At 44.9% G+C, this 24,399-nt stretch overlaps 1 protein-coding gene across 1 annotated transcript in view; it reads right to left on the bottom strand.

The window, feature by feature from the left end:
* AP3D1 (adaptor related protein complex 3 subunit delta 1) overlaps positions 1 to 24,399 on the bottom strand; it is a 3,080,434-nt gene that overhangs the window by 2,471,556 nt on the left and 584,479 nt on the right. Inside the window, exon 7 of the mRNA XM_044055492.1 lies at positions 22,978 to 23,117. Coding sequence (XP_043911427.1) covers positions 22,978 to 23,117 — 140 coding nt within the window. The remainder of the gene's footprint in view (positions 1 to 22,977; positions 23,118 to 24,399) is intronic.

Genomic DNA, 24,399 nt, shown 5'->3' with positions numbered 1-24,399 from the left:
TAGGAATGCCATTTGCTTTGATGTGTCCAACTCTGCACCCAAAAAGGTTATTCTCTGGGATGGTGTCAGTCTTGACTTTTTTATATTGACTGTGTATCCCAGGGCTTGTAGCAGGTAAATGACCCTTTGTAAGTCTTCTGCTAGCTTGTTTTTGTTGTCCGCTTGTATCAGGCAGTCGTACAGGTAGGGGTAGATTTGGATTCCCTGAAGCCTGCAATGAGCAATTACTGATGCCAGGCATTTCGTGAACACTCTGGGCGCAGTAGATAAGCTAAAGGGCAATGCTGAGAATTGATAATGCTCTGATCCTGCAAGAAATCTGAGGTGTCTTCTGCAATTTGGTCGTATGGGGACGTGCAGGTATGCCTCCTTGAGATCTAGAGTTACCAGCCAAGACTCCTTGCCCAGCATGGGAAGAAGCTGCTGTAGAGTCAGCATTTTGAATTTTGGAACAATGAGGAATGTGTTTAAAGCGGACAGGTCGAGAATAGGTCTCCATTTGCTCTCTTTTCTTGGTACCAGGAAGAATCTGGAGTAAAATCCTTTTCCTTGCTCCATAGATGGTACCTTTTCCACAGCTCTCATCTTTAATAATTGGGATATTTGTTTTAGAGCTTCTGCCCTTTTGATTTGGAGGTAGGTTTGGCATTCCTCTCTTCCCTGATAGAGTATCGAAGTGAAACCTGTAGCCTTGGTCTATTGTCTGTAAAATCCACTTGTCTCTTGTGATGTAATGACAGTTTATTGAAAATAAGGCTAGCTTCCCGCCTAAAGGTGCTTCTAGTTGCTCCCTGGTAGGCGGTGCCAGAGCCAAGTCACTGTGATTGTCCTGTAGTTGTGGTGGTGGCTGTGTCCGTGGCTGTACTTCGCTGGTTGTTACTCTGCCACTGGCGTCCCCTGTAGGCACCCCTGGATTGGTTTCTGCCTCTTGAACGCCTATTCCTGCCCCTCTGAGCTCTGGATGAGTCTGGAAAGGACCAATTCTTGGAGGGCCAATTCCTGCTAAACCTTGGCGGTTGGACCTGTAAGAAATCTTTTACTGTCTGGACAGATTTTGCCTTCTCTTCCATCTTCTTCAGCACCTGTTGTGCAGGAGAGCCAAACAAATTGATCTTATCCATGGGAGCATCTAATAGTTTGGACTTGACATGGTCTGGTAAGGCCTGCTCTTTTAACCATGCATGCCTTCTGATAACTGTGCCAGTCATGGCTGATCTAAAGGAAGCCTCCAGTGCATCATAGCCGCATTTTAAGGAATGGTTACTGACTTGCTGAATGTTATGTACCATTTCCTGAACAGATTTTTTGTCTAATGATTCATCAGAGGACAGTTTTTTGGTTAACTGGTCTAGCGTAAATTCTAGATACTGGATCATGTGAAATTGACAGTTCAAGGCCCTAGCTGAAAGAGTAGCAGAAGTGTAAACTTTTTTACCCCGTCTCTCTAAGGATCTGGATTCCCTTTCTGAGGGGAGGGGGTTCTTAGCAGAAGTAGCTGCTACAGCCTTGGGCCCTTGGGAGATAGTCTCGGGATCTGCAAAGGGAGCCTTATACAAATGGTAATGTGTGTCCGGGACCCTGTAGTATCTATCAGGCTTAGCAGGGGCCGGAGGTAGAGAATCAGGAGCAGTACAAGCATCATTAAATGCATCATCTACAACAGAAAGAACTGGAGGAATGGCTAAAGGCCTATGTTGTGGTAAATGCAGAAAGGTTCTAAGCCTTTTTCTGGAGTCTGAAAAATCCTGGCCCTGCCACTGAAATTGTTCCCTCATAGCATGCAAGGTTTCCCCAAAGGAAAATTCCTCAGGCAGAGAGGCAGAAGGGATGGACTCTTCAGCATCAGAGTCTTCAAAAGGGGAGAAAGGAGCCTCTGGAGGGTCGGAATTATCTGAAACATGAGAGGAATCATCTGTAGAAAGTGGCTGGGGGGGCTCTGCTCTAGGCCTCTTCTCTGGAGGTGGCTGAGAGGCCCTGTCTGGTTGAGGGTGGGATCCCCGGATTAAAGAAATGAGATCCTCTGCTAAACTAAGCATTTGAGAACTAGAGCTGGGCCTGTGAGTGGGGGTCTTAGCAGGCACAGTCTTAGTACCTTTAGCTGCTTTAGCCCTAGCAAAGGCCTTAATGAACATGGCTGCAGGAGGCCTAGCAGCTCCACATGCAGGGGTTGAAATATCCAAGGGAATAGTGTCATTTAATTCCTGAGAAACTGCGACAGCAGGTGGGTTTTCTGACGCCGATTCCACCAGGTTGGAAGAGGCCTCGGTAGAAGGTAAGTTTTCAGCTGAAGGAAGAACCGCTTGCTCGGTTTCAGCCGAAACCGAGACACTCGCGCTTGGCTTAACCACGGTTTCGGCTGAAGCCGCGGACCGCGAGTGTCGGTCCTTTTCCTTGTGCTTTTTAGACATTTGCATAGTCGGAGGATCCGACGGCATAATATAAGCAAAATCGGAGCCGAAAAACTCCTCAGCAAATTCAGACCGACGTCTAAGCGTCCGCCGGTTAAAAGAAGCACAGGCTAGACACGCTGCTACGTCGTGGTCTGGGCCTAAACAGGGTAAGCAGTAAGAGTGGAAATCTTTATGAGGTATTTGTTTCCCACAAGTTAAACAGTTATTCACTTTTTCTGACATCGGCTGAGGCAAGAAAGAGTCCCCAATGGGGTACTTAGCTTTTTAGAAGTCTTCGTAGTCGTATTCGGTAGTAGTAATCTCTGGTTCTGACCGACCGGCACTTGCGAACAGCTTCTGCTTCGGGTGCCACGCGGCAAGAAAGACTGAGGAAAATGGCGTCGGCTGATGCCTTTATACCCGAAGAACTGCAGCTATGACGTCGGGTGAAGTGCGACACCAGCCGAGGCCAGACCCAGACTTTGGAATCCGGCCGACCGAAGGGCTGCCTGACGACAGGACAACCCATTTGTAAGGACTGCAGATGCATCCTTGAAGGACATCAAGGTTTTGAGCCTGGTTCCAAGCACAGAAGCTTTTCCACTTGTCTGAATAAGATTTCCTGGTGCTAGGCCTCCTGGCCTCCAAAATGACATCCATAACAGCTTTAGAGAGAGAAGTGGTCTGTTTGGCTAATGAATCTGCCATGCAGCCAGGTTTAAGGTTTTGAGCTGACTGTGCAGAATCTGATTGTTTTGCTGAGTCAGAAGGTTTGGAATTTGAGACAAAATCCAAGGTGGACCTTGAGCTAAGTTCTTTAAGACTGGGTACCAATGCTGGCGTGGCCAGTCTGGAGCAATCAGAATCATCTGTGGTTTTTCTTGTCTGGCTTTTAGGAGTACCCTTGTAAGGAGAGGCAGAGGTGGGAAGGCATAAACATGTAGGCTTTTCCAGCTGAACGAAAGAGCATCCACTTTCCATGCTTGTGTGTGATAAGTCCTTGTGCAGAATTTTTGTAGTTGGTAATTCAGTGGTGAGGTAAAAAGATCTATGTCCGGGCACCCCCATTTTTGCATTATCATGCTGAGGATTTGTGGATTTAATTTTCACTCGTGAGGATCCATGATGTTTCTGCTTAAGTCGTCTGCCAGAGTGTTTTTCTTTCCTGGCAGGAATTGTACTTGCAGATGGACGCGATAGGTTAGAGCTGTGTTCCACAAGGTCATGGCTTGTCTGCATAAGGGGTAAGAATGAGTGCCTCCTTGTTTGTTTATGTACCACATTACAGTGGTGTTGTCTGTCTTTAATAGTAATTGTCCTGGATGCAGAAGATCCTTGAAAGCTGGGGCATTTTGTACAGCCAACATCTCTTTTTGATTGATGTGAAGATGCATTTGGTCTGTGGTCCATTTGCCCTGAATGCATTTTCCTGCCATGTGTGCTCCCCAGGCGTAATCCGAGGCGTCTATTGTTAAAGTCTGCCTGTCTGTGGGAAGAGTGAAAGGCTGACCCTTGTTGAGGTGACATGCCTGCGCCCACCATCAAAACTCCTGTTGTAGGCAGTGAATTATTGGTATTACTGTCTCCAAGCTGTGAGAATGTTGAGTCCAAACACTTTTTAGGTACCATTGTAATTTCCTCAAATGCAGTCTTGCATATGGAATTAGTAGTATGCAGGATGCCATGAATCCCAAGGCCTGCAGAATTTTTCTTGCAGGGAGTTGGGACTTTGTTGCCATCAATTGAAAATACTGAGTCAGTTGTCCTTGCTCGTCTGGCGTGAGATAAGCCATCTGGGCCGTTGTATTTATGCTGGCACCCAGGAATACTATCTCTTGTGAGGGCACTAGTTTTTATTTCTTTTCGTTTACTGTGTACCCTAGGCAACTTAATCTTTTTACGAATGCCAGATGCTGTAGAAGAATGTCCTTTGTCTCTGCTTGAATGAGGCAGTTGTCCAGGTATGGTTATATTTGAATTCCTTTTTGTCTGCAAAATGCAATTACTGGTGCCAGGCACTTTGTGAAGACGCTGGGCGCAGTAGACAAGCCAAAGGGCAGTGCAGAGAATTGGTAGTGCATTGTACCAGCTTTGAATCTGATGTATCTTCTGCAATTTTGTCTGATAGGGACATGCAGGTATGCCTCTAAGGTCCAGAGTAACAAGCCAAGCCTTCTTGCCCAGCATGGGTAGAAGCTGCTGTAATGTCAACATTTTGAATTTCGGAATATCCAGGTAAGTATTCAGAATTGAAAGGTCTAGTATGGGCCTCCAGGCCTTGTCCTTTCTGGGGACCAGGAAGAGCCTTGAGTAAAATCCTTGTCCTTGCTCCTGTTGTGGTACTTTTTGAATAGCTCTCATGTCCATGACAGCTGAAATTTGTTTTTGTGCCTCTGCCTATTGATTTTGTGGCAGGTCTGGCATTCCTTTTAGCCTTGGTAAAGTATGAAAGTGGAATCTGTAGCCTTGAGACACAATATTCAGAACCCATTTGTCTTGGGTGATTGTTTGCCAGTTTTGAGAAAAAAGTGCTAGTTTTCCCCCTAAGGGAGCTTCCAAAAGGGACGTGCTTGGCGTACGAAGAGGAAAGTCATTGTGACTGTTTCCTGTAAGGTTGAGACTTGTCCTCACCTCCTTTTGGGGTTGAGGTGCCCCACTGTCATTGTCTGTTTGAGCCTTGGGGTTGAGATCTGCCTCTTGGGCGTCTGTATCTGCCTCTCTGTGGCCTGTCTGACACTGGAAAGGACCAATTCTTTGTTGGCCAATTTCTGCTAAAGCAAGGTGGCTGTACCTGTAAGAAATCCTTGACTGTTTGCATAGATTTAGCTTTATCCTCCATTTTCTTTAACACCTCTTCCACCTTAACACCAAACAAGGTATCATGCTGTAAAGGAGCAAACAATAATTTTGCCTTAACATGATCAGGTAAACTCTGTTCTTTTAACCAAGCATGTCTTCGAATAACAGAACCTGTAACTGCGGCTCTACAAGAGGCCTCTAAAGAATCAAAACCACGTTGCAGAGTATGTTTTCCCACCTGTTCAACTGCATGCAATAAATCCTGCATTTCTTTACAATCAGGAGCTTCTGAGCTTGCAAGCATTTTCTGTTTTAACTGAGCCATTAAATATTGTTGGTACTTAAGCATGTGAAACTGGCAATTTAAAGCTCTTACTGCTAAAATTGCAGATGTGTATACTTTCTTCCCCCATCTATCCAAAGCTCTGGAATCTCTGTCAGAGGGTACTGGATTTTTTGCAATGGAAGCCTTAACCCCTTTTGGACCCTGGGAAATAGTTTTTGGATCAGCAGATGGGTTTTTGTAAAGAAACTTGTGAGAGTCAGGGACTCTAATACCTATCTGGCTTGGCTGGAGCAGGGGGCAAAGAGTCAGGAGATAGGCTAGATTCAGAGAACACATCATCCACAATATCTAGCACAGGCGGAATAGCCAGGGGCCTGTGCTGAGGCAATAAGAGGAAATCCCTGAGCCTTTTCTTGGATTCTGAGTAATCCTGACTTTCCCAATGGAAGTGCTCCCTCATGGTATGTAAAGTTTCCCCAAAAGAATAATCCTCAGGAGGAGAGGCTGAAGGGAATGATTCTTCAGCATCAGAGTCTTCATAGGGGGGGTAGAGAGTATACCTGGTCTGAAGAGGAATCAGAGGAAATGGAAACCTGATCAGAAGAGTCATAGTCTGTATCCTGCCTAGGCCTTTTCTCAGGAGGGGGATGGGAACCCCTGATTAGAGTAATGAGGTCTTCGGCCATTTTAAGCATCTGTTTCTTAGGCATGGAGGACTGCCCTGAAGAATGCTGTACTTGGTTCTTTGTCTTTAATGGTACCTTTGTCTTGGCTGTTGTCTTAATGGTAGGCTGTGAAGGTCTGAAAACACCCTCAGACGCCGATGCCTGCTCAGCGGCTCTGGACCCATCTGAGGGATTAGTTTCTGTAGGTCCAATACCTTGAGTTTCCAGAGGCCTAGCTGTCTCCACGTGGGAGTCGGAAGCGGCCTGTGGCTCTGAGGTAGCAGGTGTCAGGGGCTGCGAAAGCACCTCACTGAGAACCGGCGACTGGCCTAGAAGAGGTTTCGTCGTTGGTTTTGGACCTCGGATGCCTGTCTTTATCCTTGTCTTTGCGTTTTTTCGGTATTGAGGTCGTCGGCTGATCCGACGGCATAGTATAATTGAACCTTCGCCCAAAGTAGTGTAAAGCAAAATCAAAATGTCTTTTTATAGTGAGTTTGTTAAATCTAGCACAAAACCGACAACTAGTGACATCGTGATCAGGGCCTAGGCATGGAATACAGTAAGAGTGGAAGCCCTTATGAGGTATTTGCTTCCCACAGGAAATACAATTATTAACTTTTTCTGACATCGGTCTGAGGCAAGAAAAAAAGTTTCCCCAACGGGGTACTTAGCTTTACTGAAGACTTCGGATCTGAAATTCGACGTCGAAAATCTCAGGAGTCGGCCGACCGGCACTTGCGAACTGCTTCTGCTTCGGACACCGCGCGGCAAGAAAGACTGAAGAAAATGGTGTCGGCTGCATCTTATATACCCCTGGCATACTGACGTCAGGGAAGAAGCGACAGCAATAGACGCCGGACCAAGACTTTGGAACTTTGGCCGACTGCGGGACTGCCTGAAGACAGGATAACCCAAGTGTGATGACTGCAGCAGTGTAACACAATGAACATGTGCAGAGAACTGATAGTGCATGGAGCCTGCCCTGAAACGTAGGTATTGTCTGCAGGATTCCCTTAATGGAATGTGCAGGTAAGTTTCTTTCAAGCCTAGGGTTGCCAGCCAGGCATCCTTGGCTATCATAGGAAGAAGCTGTTGAAGAGTTAGCATTTTGAATTTTGGAACCACCAGAAAGGTGTTGATAACAGACAGGTCCAGGACAGGATGCCAGGAGTTTTCTTTTCTGGGAACTAGGAAAAGTCATGAATAAAAACCTTGTCCCCTTTGTTCTGCTGGGACAGGTTGAATCGCCCTGATACTAAGGAGACAGAGCAGTTGTCTTTTGGCCTCCGCCCACTGATTCGGGGTGAGGTCTGGCTATCCACTTGGGGTTGGGAGTGAGTGGAAGTGGAATCTGTATCCTTAAAACCAGTTTGTCCTGGGTAACGAGTTCCCAGTGTTTTGCATGCAGGGTGAGCTTTCCTACGCAAGTAGTTGAGCAGGATTTGGAAGAGTTAAGGACAAGTCACTGTGCCATTTTTTCATGGGGGGGTGGTTTACTACTCCCTCCTTTGGAAGTTTGAGCCCCCCACTGCTTAGATCTGTGCATAGCCCGAGACTTAAGTCTTGGTGGTCTGCTGCTCCTGGGTTTGGACTGAGAAGGCCTGGAAGGGACTGGAAAAGGCCAGTTCTTTGAAGGCCAATGCCTACTGAATCTAGGAAGCTGCACTTGTAAGAAATCTTTAACAGTTTGCATAACTCTAGCTTTTTCCTCCATCCTTTTGAGGACGACTTCTGCTTTGTTGCCAAAAAGGTGGTCTTGGTTTAAGGGTGCATCCATTAATTTAGCCTTGACGTGATCTGGCAAATTTTGTTCCTTAAGCCAAGAATGCCTTCTAAGTACAGACCCAGTAACAGCAGCCCTGCAAGATGCTTCCAAAGCATCAAAACCACATTGCAAAGTATGTTTACCAATTTGCTCAGCAGAATGCATTAAGTCTTGCAAATCTTTGTGTTCAGCACAGTCAGGAATCAACATCATTTTCTGTTTAAGTAGTCCCATAATATGCTGCTGATACGAAACTGGCATTTTAAAGCCCTAATGGCCAAAGTAGCAGAAGTGTATACCTTCTTACCCCATCTGTCTAAAGCTCTAGAGTCCCTATCAGAAGGGGTAGGATTGTTGGCAGTAGTAGCCTTAATGCCTTTTGGTCCTTGGGAAATGGTCTCTGGGTCCGCAGTAGGATTCTTGAAGAGGAATTTGTGAGAGTCAGGTACTCTGTAGTACCCGTCAGGTTTCCTGGGAGCTAGAGGCAAAGTGTCTGGGGTAAGGCTGGATTCCAAGAAAACACCTACAATCTCCAGAACAGGAGGGAAAGCTAGAGGTCTGTGCTGAGGCAGGAGTAATAATTCCTTAAGTCTCTTTTTGGACTCAGAATATTCCTGGCTTTCCCAGCAGAAATGCTCCTTAAGGGTATGCAAGGTTTCACTAAGAAAAATCTTCTGGAGGGGAAGCAGAGGGAATGGAATCCTCTGCATCAGAATCCTCATAAGTAGATAAGGGTAAATCCTGGTAGTCAGAAGGAGCAGAGATATCAGTATCCTGATCCGAATAATCAGAAAGAAAATTAGTTCTAGGTCTCTTAGAGAAGGGAGGCTGGCTTCCCCTAATTAAGGTAATAAGGTCTTCAGCCATTCTAATAATTTGTTTTTGAGGCATATGGGCCCGAGTATGTGGCTTGGTCATCGGTTTTCTAGGCGTAGTGTGAGCTTTAGGCCTGAGGAATTCGGTACTTCTAGCTTGAAACAAAGTCGCCGGTTTAATATGAAAGTCGGTAGGCCTGAATACACCCTCAGAAGCCGGTGCCTGCACAGCGGCTCCAGACCCATCCAAGGTAGACACATTCACAGGTTCCATAGTCGAAGAAGCATCTTGTGGCATACCGGACTCCAAATGGGTCTCAGTAGGGGGTATCAGGGGATGCGAAAGCACCTCACTGAGTACCGGCAGACTGGCGACTAGCTTAACGAAAGCATCGTCAGCAGTTTTGGACCTATGCGGTCCGTCTTTATCCTTACATTTTTTCAGCACATCGGTAGCTTAAAGAAGCTATTTTGGAAAGTATTTAGCTACAAAAATAGCACAACGACAAATAGTTTGGGCGTTGAACAATGCACAAAACCGACAGCGAGGTATATCGTGGTCTGGGCCTAAACAGGTGACGCAGTAAATATGAAAATCTCTATGAGGTATTTGCTTTCCACAGGCAAGACAATTGTTAATTTTTTTTTTACATCGGTTAGAACAAGAAAAAAGGATCCCTAACGGGGTACTTATCGTTTTGAAGACTTCAGATCTGAAACTCGAAAATGACAATTTCAGGAGTCGGCCGACCGGCATTTGCAAACTGCTTCTGCGTCGGGCACCACACGCAAGAAAGACTGATTGATGTAATGGTGTCGGCTGCAAGTTTTATACCCCTGACAACCTGACGTCATGGAAGAAGCGACAGCATCCGACACAGAAATCCGAAGACTCTGGTATTCAGGCCGGCTGCGGGCTACCTGCAGGCAGATAACCCAAATGTGATGACTGCAACAGTGAAACACGAAGAACATCCTAAGGGTGCTGTGAGAAGGGTTACTGTCCGGAATCATTGAAGTAACCTAAGGGTGCTGTGAGAGGTATAATGTCAGGAATCAGTGAAGTAACCTAAGGGTGCTGTGAGAGGGATAATGTCAGGAATCAGTGAAGTAACCTAAGGGTGCTGTGAGAGGGATAATGTCAGGAATCAGTGAAGTAAACTATCAGCAGCCCTGTCAAAGGTCGAACAAAAAGGGTGCTGTGAGAAGGATAATGTCCGGAATCAGTGAAGTAACCTATCAGCAGCCATGTCAAAGGTCTGGAATACCAGAAAGTACAGTTTTGTACCTACCATAAATGTAGATGTCCGAACTGGATAGCATCTGCAGTCATAACAAATGGGTTGTCCTGTCGTCAGGCAGCCCTTCGGTCGGCCGGATTCCAAAGTCCGGGTCCGGCTTCGGCTGATGTCGCACTTCACTCGACGTCATCTCTGCTGGTCTTCGGGTATAAAGGCATCAGCCGACGCCATTTTCTTCAGTGTTTCTTGCCCCAGATGCCAATTGCCCTCTTGGAAAGCTAAATTTTGGATAAATGCCAATGTTTCCAAAATAATAGAAGGTAAACACAACAAATAAACATGTATGTACATATATACAAACAAATACTCCATAAGAGACTTCCCCCCCCCCCAAGCTAGCTATTAGGAGGGTAATTACCCTAGGAGTACCACAGAGGGGAAGGAGGGAGGGTAATCCTGACTGCAGATGCTATCCAGTTCGGACATCTACATTTATGGTAGGTACAAAACTGTACTATGTCCTTCATGGATGCATCTGCAGTCATAACAAATGGGTAGAATACCATAGCCAAACTAGGGGAGGAGGAATAATAATTATGGAGTAGTCAGGATCCCTTGCAGTACAGCAGTGGCAAACCCTGCTCGGGATCTAGAATATAGAGGTAAGTTATAATGCTTGGCAAATGTATGCACGGAGGTCCAAGTAGCCGCCTCAATAATGTCCTTGGTTGCCACTCCTCTTAAGAAAGCTGTGGTAGTGGCTGTAGCCCTTGTAGAATGAGGTCTTATGTCCTGTGGAATTGGTTTTCCGTGGTAGGAGTAACAGAATCTTATGCAATTTCCTATCCATTTGGAGATTGTTTGTTTGGAAATTGCTTTTCCTTCCCTTCCTGTTGCATAGGCTACAAAGAGCTGGTCAGTTTTCTGTTACCCTTGGTTCTGTCCAGGTAGTAGCGTAATTGTCTGTGTACATCCAAGGTATGCATTATTCTTTCACCTTTGTTTTGTGGATTGGGAAAGAAGGTAGGTAGGTGGATTGCCTGGTTTAAGGACACTCTGGATACCACCTTAGGCATAAATGTAGGATTAGTTCTCATGGACACCCTATCTTGGTGGAAGATTAGGAAGGGTTGTACTGCCATTAGGGCCTGTAGTTCCGAAACCCTCCTTGCTGAAGTAATAGCCAGTAAGAAAGCAGTTTTCCATGACAGGTGCTGTAGATCTGCTGTTGCTGCTGGTTCAAACGGAGGGAGTGTCAACTTTTCTAGCACAAAGTTCAAGTCCCATGCTGGTAATGGTGGTTTCCTAGGAGGTTTTACATTCTTGATCCCTCTGAGAAACTGCCTGAGTAGAGGATGTGAAAAGACAGGAGGCTCAAAGCTGTATTCTGCTGAAATAGCCGATGCGTGTATCTTGATGGAGGAATAGGACAGGCCAGTATGTAGAAGCTCTGCCAAGTACTCCAGAATGTTAGCAATATCTATGTTCGACACATCTTTTCCTCTTTCAGTACTCCAGATGACGAACCTTTTCCATTTTCCTGCATAGTTCCTTCTTGTTGAAGGTCTGCGGGCTTCAAGGATAATGTCTTTAACCCTTTGGGATAGATCTGGGTTAGTTGCTGCTATGTGATGTTCCAGGCAGTCAGTTGCAAGGTTTTTAGGTTTGGATGTATGATGTTGTAGTTGTTCTGAGTTAACATCAGAGGCATCAGGGGTATTGGCCACATTTTCTCCCGAGACATGCTCCTCAGCAATGGGTACCAGTGTTGTCTTGGCCAGTTCGGAGCTATCAGAATTATCCTTGGACGTTCCTCTTTGATTTTCAGTAGTACCTTGTGCATCAAGGGAAGAGGTGGGAATGCATATGCTGTCAGGCCTTTCCAGCTGAAGGATAGAGAGTCCACCTTCCATGCAAGTGGGTGTCCTTGTGCAGAATTTTTTGAGTTGGTGATTTTGTGGGGAAGCGAATAGATCTATTTGTGGTATTCCCCACTTCTTTGTGATGGCCTTGAAGATGTCCGGGTGTAGCATCCATTCGTGAGCATCCGAGGTGGTTCTGCTTAAGATGTCTGCTAGGGTGTTCTCTTTTCCCGGTACAAATATTGCCTGCAACTGGATGTTGTAGCTGAGAGCCAGATTCCACAGGTCCAAAGTCATTCTGCATAGGGGGTAAGAATGAGTGCCTCCCTGTTTGTTGATGTACCACATGACTGTGGTGTTGTCTGTCCTTATCAAAATGGCCTTCTTTGAGGAATGGTCTGAATTTTAGGATTGCCAGTTTTACTGCCAGCATTTCTTTTTGGTTTATGTGCAGGTGTACCTGGTCCTGAGTCCACTTTCCTTGTACACATTTGTCCAGCATGTGTGCCCCCCATCCTAGGTCTGAGGCATCCGTGGTGATGGTTTGGTTTGCTCGGAAGTTGTGGAAGGGTAAGCCTGGGTTTGACTGGCATGCCCGTGCCCACCATAGGAACTCCTGTTTTAAGCAAGGGATTATTGGTATTTCTGTTTCTAAGCTGTGCCTGTGTTGAGACCATAAATTCTTTAGGTACCACTGTAACTTTCTCATATGCAGTCTGGCATGTGGGACCAAGATTATGCATGATGCCATGAAGCCCAAGGCCTGCAGAACTTTTCTTGCTGTTAGTTTGTTCTGCTTTGCCAATTGTAAGAAGTAAAGAGGGAGTTCTTTCTGTTTTTCTGTAGTTAGGAATGCCATCTGTTTTACCGTGTCCAGTTCCGCGCCCAGGAAAGTTCTTGTTTGGGATGGAATCAGCCTTGACTTTTGAAAATTGACTGTGTATCCCAGGGCTTGTAGCAAGTAAATGACCCTTTGTAAATCTGTTGTCAGCTTGCTTTTGTTGTCTGCTTGTAACAGGCAGTCGTCCAGGTAAGGATAAATTTGGATTCCCTGTACTCTGCAGTGAGCGATTACTGATGCCAGGCATTTTGTGAATACTCTGGGCGCAGTAGATAAGCCAAAGGGCAATGCTGAGAATTGAAAGTGCTCTGATCCTGCAAGAAATCTGAGGTATCTTCTGCAATTTGGTCGAATGGGGACGTGCAGGTATGCCTCCTTGAGATCTAGAGTTACCAGCCAACACTCCTTGCCCAGCATGGGAAGAAGTTGCTGTAGGGTCAGCATTTTGAATTTTGGGACAATGATGTATGTGTTTAAGATGGACAGGTCGAGAATAGGTCTCCAGGTTTTTTCTTTTCTTGGTACTAGGAAGAGTCTGGAGTAGAATCCTTTGCCCTGTTCTGTTATTGGTACCCTTTCCACAGCTCTCATCTTTATTAGTTCTGTTGTCTGGTGCAGGGCTTCTATTTTTTGATTTGGGGGCAGGTTTGGCATTCCTCTTTTTACTGGTAAAGTGTGGAAGTGGAACCGGTAGCCTTGGTCTATGGTTTGCAAAATCCACTTATCTTTTGTAATATAGTGCCAGTTTTTTTGAGAATAAGGCTAACTTTCCGCCTAATGGTGCTATTTGCTCCTTGGTAGGCGGATTCAGGGTCAAGTCACTGTGATTGTCCAGTTGCAGTGGCAGTGGTTGCTTCTGTGCCTCGGTTATTACCTTGCCACTGTCGTCCTCTGTAGGCACCTCCTCTTGATTGATTTCTGCCCCTAGAGCGTCTGTTCCTGCCCCTTTGGGACCTTGCGGAGTCAGGAAAGGACCAATTTTTGGCAGGCCAGTTCCTGCTGAACCTTGGGGGCTGAACCTGTAGGAAATCTTTAACTGTTTGTACAGATTTTGCCTTCTCTTCCATTTTCTTCATTACCTGCTGGGCAGGTTCCCCAAAAAGACTGGCTTTATCCATAGGAGCATCCAATAGCTTAGCTTTAACATGATCCGGCAAGACCTGTTCTTTCAACCATGCATGTCTTCTTATCACTGTGCCAGTCATGGCTGATCTAAATGAAGCCTCCAGTGCATCATAGCCACATTTTAAAGAATGGTTACTGACCTGCTGGATGTTATTTAGCATTTCTAATACATATTTTATATCTAAAGATTCATCAGAGGACAGCTTTTTAATTAACTGATCAAGCATAAACTCTTGGTATTGGATCATGTGAAACTGACAGTTTAAAGCTCTAGCAGAGAGAGTAGCAGAGGTGTATACTTTTTCCCCCCATCTCTCTAAGGACCTGGATTCCCTTTCAGAAGGAATAGGGTTTTTTGCTGTGGTCGAGGCTACTGCCTTAGGCCCCTGGGATATAGTTACGGGGTCTGCAAGTGGGGCCTTGAATAGGTGGTGATGAGTGTCTGGCACCCTGTAGAATCTATCTGGTTTGGCAGGGGCCGGAGGTAAAGTGTCAGGAGCGGTACAAACATCATTAAATGCATCATCCACAACAGGCAGTACTGGAGGTATAGCTAAGGGCCTATGTTGTGGCAAGTGTAGAAAGGTCCTAAGCCTTTTTCTAGAATCTGAGAAATCTTGTCCCTGCCATTGGAATTGTTCTCTCATGGCATGTAAGGTTTCCCCAAAGGAGAATTCCTCTGGTGGAGAGGCAGCTGGAATGGAATCTTCAGCATCTGAGTCTTCATAATTGGAAAAAGGAGCCTCTGGCTGGTCTGTAAAGTCTGAGTCATCCGCAGAGTCATCAGAGGACACAGGCTCGGGGGGCTCTGTTCTAGATCTCTTTTCTGGGGGCTGAGAGGCCCTGTCTGGGTGAGATTGGGATCCCCTAATTAAGGATATTAAATCTTCTGCCGGAGTAAGCATTTGAGAACTAGAAGTGGGCCTGAGTGAGGATGGTTTAACAGGCACTGTTTTAGCTGTTTTAGCTGCTTTAGCCCTGGCAAAAGCCTTAATAGACATGGCTGCAGGAGGCCTAGCAGCACCACGTGCTGGGGTAGAGATATCCAAGGGGATGGTGTCTGATAGCCCAGTAGGAACCACAGTTGTAGGCAAAAGTTCGGAGGCCGATTCAGATAAGGTAGCAGGAGCCTCAGTAGTAGTCATGGATTCGCCTGAAGATTGACCAGCTTTCTCGGTTTCAGTCGAAACCGAGACACTCGCGGCTTGCTTAACCGTGGTTTCGGCCGAAACCGCGGACCGCGAGTGTCGGTCTTTTTCTTTGCGTTTTTAATAATTTGGGTAGTCGGAGGATCCGACGGCATAATGTACGCAAAATCTGAGCCGAAAAACTGTTCAGCAAACTCCGACCGACGCCTAAGCGTTCGTCGGTTGAAGGAGGCACAGGCCGAACAGGCTGCTACGTCGTGGTCTGGGCCTAAGCAAGGCAAACAGTAAGAGTGGAAATCTTTATGAGGTATTTGTTTCCCACAAGTTAAACAGTTATTGACTTTTTCTGACATCGGCTGAGGCAAGAAAGAGTCCCCAACGGGGTACTTAGCTTTTTAGAAGTCTTCGAAGTAGTACTCGGTAGTAGCAATCTCTGGATCTGACCGACCGGCACTTGCGAACAGCTTCTGCTTCGGGCGCCACGCGGCAAGAAAGACTGAAGAAAATGGCGTCGGCTGATGCCTTTATACCCGAAGACCAGCAGAGATGACGTCGAGTGAAGTGCGACATCAGCCGAAGCCGGACCCGGACTTTGGAATCCGGCCGACAGAAGGGCTGCCTGACGACAGGACAACCCATTTGTTATGACTGCAGATGCATCCATGAAGGACATCAGGTGCTGTTTCAGTCACACCTGAATGAACATAAAACAGGATTAGCCTATATTCTGACGACATACAGAGAGAGGTACAAACAGTATTGGATGGGGGACTTAAAACAAAGATGACCAAGTGAATAGAAAGATTGACAAATCAAGTTTGGTACAGACAAATGCAAATACTTTAATTGGTGTACAACATTCCTGCTGTGAAATGGCAGAGTTTAACTGATGGTAGCAGATAAAGAAAAGGACCTCAGGTGCAGACCACACCTGGAATGCACTATTACTATCAGAGTGTGAGCACGGCACCAAAAGGAGATGGCATGTAGCCGCAAGAGAATAGACTCCAGAAGAAAAGTGGCAACATTCTCAATCTACTGGGTCCTGGTCAGGCCACATTTTGAATACTGTACACAGTGTGCAGTTATGGAGGCCAAACAGGAAAGGGGCATCAGACTACTGGAAGAAATCACAGAAAAGCCACAAGGAAAGGCCAAAAGAGATGAACAGAAAGGGATATGAGCAAGACTAGAGGAGCCACAGCTCTTCTCATTAGAGACTAGAGGAGACAAGTGCCACACTCTAAACAAGAAGGATTACTTACTCAATTTGGTAATCAGCTTAAGGCTCTGATCCAGTTGGACTTACTTCGGTCCCAATATAAATGATGGTACAGAAACAAATTATATTATGACGGAAACAAAATGCTGTATGAAATAAAAGAATAGGGAAGAGGCAGCAGACGGACCAGGCCACTTGTTTACAGGATGTGTGAAAGTACTTCAAAAAGACTGGGATGGAGCTGAGGACCGGACTACCAGAACTTCTAATAGAAAGGGAATCCATGGAAACTTTCTAAACTGGATAGCACAAGTGAAGAAACTGAGGCGTAAGGCAGAACTGAAGGTAAGACATGCACTTAAAGGATAGACCAGGCTAGAAAAATGTCTCCTCCTGCCATCAAGCAAATGTAAAAATAAATAAATAAATAAATAAAGGGAATGTTCTCATTAAGAATCAGGGCAGCTTCCTCCCAGTTTATGGTTACCTACATATCCTGGAACACATGGAAGGAAACAGGAAAAAGCCACTACCAAGCAGTCTCTCAGAGACCACCCAAACAAAGGGAAAACCCCACACATCTGCTCCCTACTGGCCAATCAAGCCATTCACTCCCCATACCTGGGATAAGAATCATCCAAGAGGGGCCATCATTAAAGCAGCCACTAGGAGTGGTTTGTGTATTTTTCTTTATGCCCTTCCTCCCTGTACATGCTCATGTAGTTTAGGTAAATGGGATATTCAATGGGTTGACAGCGCTCATCAGTTTCTCACTTTATTCGCTCCCTGCTGCCACCAACAGTGCCGGGGCTGCTAATCAAACTACACTTACTTGTTAACATTTAGCTATAACTTCCAGCACCTTCGTAATTATTCTTTATCTACGCAGAAGACCAAACAGCAGCACAGTGTACTGCAAAGGATGCTGGGATGCTGGCCCACAGTAAATAAAAAAAAACTCTACTTGGGGCTCCCAGAAAGGAAGTGCCAATGGCAAGATCATCAGGTCTAGCAGCAGCATCTAGGCTCAACCATATGATATGCGTTTGCTGAAGTCAAGAGGATCTAGGAATGTACAGTATATCTACTCAACGTCAGAGAAATTAGGGAAAAAGTGTATTAAAGTCTCCCCTTGTCTACAGGAGGAGTGAATTCTTCAGCCGTTATGAAGAGCAGAGACTGAGCCCAAGGCTAATCATGTGCCTGCTCCAGAATTCCATCAACACTAAATGCTCTAGCATCAAATTTCTTGAAGGGTGAGAACACTGTCCAGAAAAATTATATGAGTTAATATCTCCACAAAGGAAAGATCATTTGCAAGGGATAAGAAATGTGAGAGGTCTCAATATTCTTGGTCATGTCAGAAAATGGGACCCTAGTCCTCTCAGAATATTCCTCTCTAATGGTCACTGAAGGGAAATATAGGTGACTTCAGTGCAGTACCTGCCATGGATATCAAGCAAGTGGAAGGACAGCACTGGGTGGCAGGAATCAGGTCTCAGATGCATGGAGAGATGTGCATGCCACAGATGGCATCAGAGCACTACAGGCTTTTACAGACACAACAAAAGTCAGTAAGCACTGTATAATGTCTACTACTCAAGGAAAATATCCCTACTAGATGGAATATCCCCAGCAAAAGTGAATCTTACCAGATAAAAAAACATCAAGTGCCATCTCTGGCTAACACAATCACACAACAGGCACTGCAGCATTCAGGAGCCCACCCTGAGCTGCAAGCCCACTTGCTCTCTGCAGCTGTGCTACGGAACTGGTGAATAATCCCATGACTGATCACCACAGGTTGCTGTCAGAGCAACACCTTCCCCACCACTTTCTACATTTTAAGTGATGGAAAGTCAAGCAGTCAGTAGCCCAGGAACAGCTTCTGCCGCTATCATCTCTACAGCTTGACTTAAGCCTGGAATCACATCAGATCCTCCTGCTAATCTCTGAACTGACTGCCCAGCACCACTGTCATCCCTGGAGCTGTTTGTGTGTTATTTTTAGGGAAAGCAGTAACACTGAGCTCCTTTCCCTAGTAATGCACCCAACGCCACCATGGGTCCCTTCTGGTACTTTAAGACACGCCTTTGGCGCCCAGTAAGGAACCATTAGTGCAGTATACACTGAGACGCAAACAGTGTGAGCTCCCAATAAGGAACCATTAGTGCAGTATACACAGACACAAACACTGTAAGCATCCAATAAGGAACCATCTGTACAGCATACACTGAGACACAAACAGTGTGAGCTCCCAATAAGGAACCATCTGTACAGTATACACCGAGACACAAACAGTGTGAGCTCCCAATAAGGAACCACTTGTACAGCATACACCGAGACACAGACAGTGTGAGCATCCAATAAGGAACCATTAGTGCAGTATACACTGAGACACAAACAGTGTGAGCTCCCAATAAGGAACCATCTGTACAGTATACACCGAGACACAAACAGTGTGAGCTCCCAATAAGGAACCATCTGTACAGTATACACCGACACACAAACAGTGTAAGCATCCAATAAGGAACCACTTGTACAGCATACACTGAGACACAAACAGTGTGAGCGCCCAATAAGGAACCATTTATACAGTATACACTGAGACACAAACAGTAGGTGCCAAATAAGGAACCACTTGTACAGCATACACTGAGACGCAAACAGTGTAAGCACCCAATAAGGAACCATCTGTACAGTATACACAGACACAAACAGTGTGAGCTCTCAATAAGGAACCATCTGTACAGTATACACTGAGACACAAACAGTGTGAGCTCCCAATAAGGAACCATCTGTACAGTATACACCAAGACACAAACAGTGTAAGCATCCAATAAGGAACCACTTGTACAGCATATACTGAGACACAAACAGTGTGAGCTCCCAATAAGGAACCATCTGTACAGTATACACTGAGACACAAACAGTGTGAGCTCCCAATAAGGAACCATCTGTACAGTATACACCGAGACACAAACAGTGTAAGCATCCAATAAGGAACCACTTGTACAGCATACACTGAGACACAAACAGTGTGAGCTCCCAATAAGGAACCATCTGTACAGTATACACTGAGACACAAACAGTGTGAGCTCCCAATAAGGAACCATCTGTACAGTATACACTGAGACACAGTGTGAGCTCCCAATAAGGAACCATCTGTACAGTATACACTGAGAAACAAACAGTGTGAGCTCCCAATAAGGAACCATCTGTACAGTATACACTGAGACACAAACAGTGTGAGCTCCCAATAAGGAACCATCTGTACAGTATACACCGAGACACAAACAGTAGGTGCCCAATAAGAAACCACTTGTACAGCATACACTGAGACGCAAACAGTGTAAGCACCCAATAAGGAACCATCTGTACAGTATACACCGAGACACAAACAGTAGGTGCCCAATAAGGAACCACTTGTACAGCATACACTGAGACGCAAACAGTGTAAGCACCCAATAAGGAACCATCTGTACAGTATACACAGACACAGACAGTGCGAGCTCCCAATATGGAACCATCTGTACAGTATACACCGAGACACAGACAGTGTGAGCTCCCAATAAGGAACCATCTGTACAGTATACACTGAGACACAAACAGTGTGAGCTCCCAATAAGGAACCATCTGTACAGTATACACCGAGACACAAACAGTGTAAGCATCCAATAAGGAACCACGTGTACAGCATACACTGACACACAAACACTGTAAGCACCCAATAAGGAACCATCTGTACAGTATACACCGAGACACAAAGAGTGTGAGCTCCCAATAAGGAACCACTTGTACAGCATACACTGAGACACAAACAGTGTGAGCTCCCAATAAGGAACCATCTGTACAGTATACACTGAGGCACAAACAGTAGGTGCCCAATAAGAAACCACTTGTACAGTATACACTGAGACGCAAACAGTGTAAGCATCCAATAAGAAACCACTTGTACAGTATACACCGAGACACAAACAGTAGGTGCCCAATAAGAAACCACTTGTACAGCATACACTGAGACACAAACAGTGTAAGCGCCCAATAAGGAACCATTTATACAGTATACACCGAGACACAAACAGTAGGTGCCCAATAAGAAACCACTTGTACAGCATACACTGAGACACAAACAGTGTAAGCGCCCAATAAGGAACCATTTATACAGTATACACTGAGACACAAACAGTAGGCGTCCAATAAGAAACCACTTGTACAGCATACACTGAGACACAAACAGTGCAAGCGCCCAGTAAGGAACCATTTGTAAAGTATACACTGAGACACAAACAGTGCAAGCGCCCAATAAGGAACCATGTGTGTATACACGGAGACACAAACAGTGTAAGCTCCCAATAAGGAACCATCTGTACAGCATACACTGAGACACAAACCCTGTAAGTGCCCAATACAGAACCATTTGTACAGTAGATACAAGCACAAACCGTGTAAGTGCCCAATAAGGAAACAGTACAGTTTACACTGACACAAACCATGTAAGCGCCCAATAAGGAACCATTTCTACAGTATACACAGACACAAACCATGTAAGCGCCCAATAAGGAACCATTTCTACAGTATACACAGACACAAACCATGTAAGCGCCCAATAAGGAACCATTTCTACAGTATACACATACACAAACAGTGTAAGTGCCCAATAGGGAACCATTTGTACAGTATACACAGACACAAACCATGTAAGCGCCCAATAAGGAACCATTTCTACAGTATACACAGACACAAACCGTGTAAGCCCCCAATAAGGAACCATTAGTACAGTATACACAGACAGAAACAGTGTAAGTGCTCGTACAGTATATACTGAGACACAGTGTAAGCGCCCAATAAGGAACCATTTGTATAGTATACACAGACACAGTGTAAGCACCCAATAAGCAACTATTTGTACAGTATACACACACACAGTATAAGTACCCAATAAGGAACCATTTGTACACTATACAGAGACACAAACAGTTTAAGCGCCCAATAAGGAACCATTTGTACAGTATACACTGAGACACAAACTGCGCAGGTGCCCAATAAGGAACCATTTGTACAGTACACACAGACACAAACCGCGTAAGCCGCCAATAAGGAACCATTAGTACAGTATACACAGACACAAACAGTGTAAGTGCTAGTACAGTATACACTGAGACACAGTGTAAGCGCCCAATAAGGAACTATTAGTACAGTATACAATGAGATGGGATCCGTACAGATCCCTGAATGCACTTTGCACTGAAGCAGAAATCACCGAGCATACTTAGCCAAAAGTGCTGTTCACCGTAACAGCACTTTCGGATAAGTATGCTCGTTGTGCCAGTTGTACTATGGTGCGGATAAGGGAAAATTCCCTTTTCCCCGACCTCATAGTGGGAATATTAAAGTAGGGGGGTGGGGGGTACAGCCCCCCACATAAGGGGTTCAGGGGTGCTTGCCCCCCATGCACAGTAGTAGGTTTAATGTTTTTTTTTTTTTTTTTTTTTTTTTTAATATACTTTACTGTAAGCGCTTTTTCGGTGAAGGCACTTTCAGTAAAGTATGTTCCGTGACAATGGATTCGGACTTTTGATCTTTCGATCAAAAGTCTTATATCCACTGAGACACAAACAGTTTAAGCGCCCAATAAGGAACCATTAGTACAGTATACACTGACACAGTGTAAGCGCCCAATAAGGAACCATTTGTACAGTATACACAGACACAGTGTAAGTGCCCAATAAGGGACCATTTGCACAGTACACACAAACAGTGTAAGCGCCCAATAAGGAACCATTTGTACAATATACACAAACAGTAATCGCCCAATAAGGAACCATTTGTACAGTATACACTGAGACACAAACAATGTAAGCGCCCAATAAGGAACTATTTGTACAGTATACACTGAGACACAAACAATGTAAGCGCCCAATAAGGAACTATTTGTACAGTATACACTGAGACACAAACAATGTAAGCGCCCAATAAGGAACTATTTGTACAGTATACACTGAGAAGCAAACGGTAAGTGCCCAATAAGGAACCATTTGCACAGTATACACTGAGACACAAACCGTGTAAGAGACTAACAACAAGAGGACTGTAAGGCTACAAATGCTCTCTTATATCAGACACATCATGCTGTGCACTGGCAACGACGGTGAGAGAATCCAAGAATTCTGTGCAAAAAGTGGGTCCACACAAGTGGAAAATTTCAGAGACCTTTGTAACAAGACCCTGGGACTTTTCTCAAATCCAGTCACCAGTCACAGGTGCTTCTGTCTCTGAACACACTCAATGTGAATAAACTGGTTGTGCTCTCCAATCCAATCCAACCACTAGTGAGATGTGGTGGGCCTGGATCACCTTCATCCTGGCCAACCAAGCAGCACCCTGGGTCTGCTCTTGTATCCAATCACCAGTGGTACATGGTGGGTCTGAAATTACCGTAAACTTGGCCAACCATGCATCATCCTGAGTCTGCTCTCAAACCCTGTCTAAAGTGGCACAGTCTCAGCTTCTAATTACACTCAACCTATCTAAACACTCAGCAAACTGGTCAAAAGTCTAACTCATTCGCAAATGATGTAGGCCTCTGCATCTCTGACTGCATGAACCCCAGACAACTACTCAGTAATGTAAAGCTTTCACCCCGAGCACATTCATGTCCAATTACATTCAGCCTGGCTCGCCATGCATCAGTCTTGTTCTGCTTTTGGCTCCAGTCGCCAGCAGCACATGCTCCAAGTTTACGGTAAAAAAATACATTTCAGATCAATGCGTTTTCTACCCAAAAAGGAAGCAATGGAAAAAGCAGTGGCACTTACCAATTTGATGATTTTAATAAGCACCCAGTTATTAGTTGATGATGTCATCAGTTTGAAAAACAATGGAGCAAGCGAAAGGTAATTTTTTGGATTGCGTCGTGCCAACTCACAGATGACATTTACAGCAGCTGACTGCACACCTAACAAAACAGAGAATACTTAAAAAAACAGGCAGACAACAAGTATTATAAAGGATGAAATCCCTATATCATTACTCTTTATGTAACTGAAAAACATTACCCAGACTCATTATTCGGTCATCACTGCCGGCCACAGCTGTACATTTTAACACTAATTTTGTAACATTACACAAAATACTGGTTCACTATAAAATCCATGAATTTCAACATAAAACTTGTTTCAAACTATAAACTGCCACTGTTAGAGAAAACTAAACTTTGCTGCAATTCCATCCAAACAACAACTTCCACCACACCCCATTAAAAAAACGGTGAGAAAAGTTCCTCAGCGGGCACGTTTCCCCAAAGTGGCATTCTACTTCCTAAGGTCATCAAGAATTGTAACAGCATCAACTCCCCCCACCCCCCATAGAATTTCTGTCTCATGCATTTCTGAGTTAAGGTGTAAATACACCACTACTATATGTCAGACTGCTACTCACTCTGTGGTTTGGTGAACCATGGTGGCTAGCTATCTTATTTGAGTCTGGACATAACTCTCCTGTGGTGGTTTTCAAGACCTCTGCAGACTTCAGACTTTGCTCACAGTTAATGGCATTATCTTCCATTACCGAACTGAAGCAGGTTCCCCGTTTACTTGGGTGTCCTTTCAGCTCTCTCTCCATTAACACATGCACTGGAAATGAGGGCTCAGCTTTTAGAAGGGTTGGCAGAGCTTATCCTTGTCTTTTGGCAACACACAAACCCTCTGAACCTAAATGTGTTATGGTTTACGTCAAAGCCTGTGCCTGCAATCATACTGGTCTTTAAATAAACTTGACTGATGTCTCTTGCAGCTGTCACATCCACCTATAAAACAATTTTTTTTTTACACACTTTTCTTTCCTTTTCAATTCCTCACCTCAAGTTTTGCATGCTGTTTGTAGATAGATTTTTTTCTGATTACAGTACAGACTTACAATGTGACTGCTATTTTGGCTATTAGACACAGAATTTCAGGGCACTACAACATCCAGTTATTGACTGCTGAATAAACAAAAGGCGCAGACTTTTCTTTCATTTTTGCATGTTCATTGCAGTTCAGTAGTGTACTTATTAGCACATGTTATTAATGCTTACATTTGTACCGCAAGCCTTACAGATGCATCAGTTCACTTGTTTGCCATTCCCTGTCTAGGCAGGGAATATGTATTCTACTTAAATTTTTTTTTTCTTCACTGTACGATTGTTATACAAGCACATGTTCTTGATCAATCTTTACAATTTATCCATCCACTTGGTA

This window comes from Protopterus annectens, chromosome 13.part0 (genome assembly GCF_019279795.1).
Source record: "Protopterus annectens isolate FY-2018-M chromosome 13.part0, PAN1.0, whole genome shotgun sequence".
Lineage (NCBI taxonomy): Eukaryota > Metazoa > Chordata > Ceratodontiformes > Protopteridae > Protopterus > Protopterus annectens.
Note: the sequence above shows the minus strand (reverse complement) of the source record. Positions and strands in the feature narration are given on the sequence as shown.